The sequence below is a fragment of the Eimeria mitis genome, genomic scaffold (genome assembly GCF_000499745.2).
Source record: "Eimeria mitis Houghton genomic scaffold, Emh_scaff5145, whole genome shotgun sequence".
Lineage (NCBI taxonomy): Eukaryota > Apicomplexa > Conoidasida > Eucoccidiorida > Eimeriidae > Eimeria > Eimeria mitis.
The window spans coordinates 1,155-2,280 of record NW_013573440.1 but is presented as its reverse complement, the minus strand read 5'-3'; the positions used below and the strand labels follow the sequence as shown (position 1 = coordinate 2,280).

General features: G+C 41.7%; 1 protein-coding gene across 1 annotated transcript in view; it reads right to left on the bottom strand.

Moving 5' to 3' along the window:
* The window catches only part of EMH_0080120 (uncharacterized protein), a gene marked incomplete at both ends in the record, with an annotated part of 1,253 nt that extends 840 nt beyond the window's left edge, over positions 1-413 (bottom strand). Inside the window, one exon of the mRNA XM_013500216.1 lies at positions 123-413. Within this exon, the coding sequence (XP_013355670.1) occupies positions 123-413 (291 nt within the window). The remainder of the gene's footprint in view (positions 1-122) is intronic.
* Positions 414-1,126: the final 713 nt, after the last annotated feature.

The following is a 1,126-nucleotide window of genomic DNA, read 5'->3' as shown; positions in this document are numbered from 1 at the left end:
CAGCAGCAGCAACAGCAGCAGCAGCAGCAGATCATACTCCATTGGCCTCAGCAGGAGAAAAAGAAATAAAAATACATAAAAAATTAAAACTGCAGCAGCAAAAAAGTAAACAAAATACTAACCTGCAGCAGAGACGGCTGCTGCAGCAGCAGGTCACCCCTTAATCCTTCTAAAGAGAAATGATTGAGGCCCCCTAGTGCATGCATGTGCTGCAGCTGCTGCAGCTGCTGCAGCTGCTGCATCTGCTGCAGCTTCAGCTGCTGCAGTTGCTGAAGCTGCTGCTGCTGCAGCAGCTGCCGCTGCACTCCAGTAACAACTGCTGCTTGCTGCTGCGGCGGCCACGCCGCAGCTGTACATACACCCGAAATTCTCTCCTCTCCATTGCAGCAAGAAGGCAGCAGCAGCGGGTTCATCAGCAACTAAAAAAAAAAAGCGGGGGGGGAGAGAATAAGAATAAATAAATATGAGAGAAAAAGAATAAATATGAGAGAAAAAGAAAAAGAAAAAGGGGCTCAGGTGTATGTGCAGCTGCATATACAGCTGACGATATGCATCGTTGCTGCAGTCAGTGGTTGCAGGTGTAGTACATACACCAGAAGGAGGAGATTTGCGGCTGTGTCGCTACTGAGCTTTTTTATGTAAAATTAATAAATAAAAATATAAAATAAAGAAAAAAATAAATAAAAATTTGCAAAGAAAGAGATATTCTGGCCTGCATACAGCTCCCGATTGCTAGGCGATGAGCTGCCGGCAGAGAAACCACTAAATATATGGGGGAAGCAGGAGGTAAATAGGTGTAACTGAGGGGAAATAAAATTAAAAACAAAAAATAAAACTTAAAATATTAAAATAAAAGAAAATAAAACACAAAGATATACATAAATGATGCAACCGGTGAGTGGCTGCAGCCTGGTGTTCTGAGCTGCGCATACACCTGAACACAGCGCCAAAAGAATGTCATTTTTCTCCGTTTTTTTTCCGCTTTTTGTTTTTAAAAACCAATATTTTTATTTATTTTATTTTTAATTTACAAATTACAATAAAAATACTAAAATTTTTCTGAATTTAATGCGGGGTTCGAGCAACACCCACCCCCTGCAGCTCCGCTGCAGCTGAGCGTCTATAC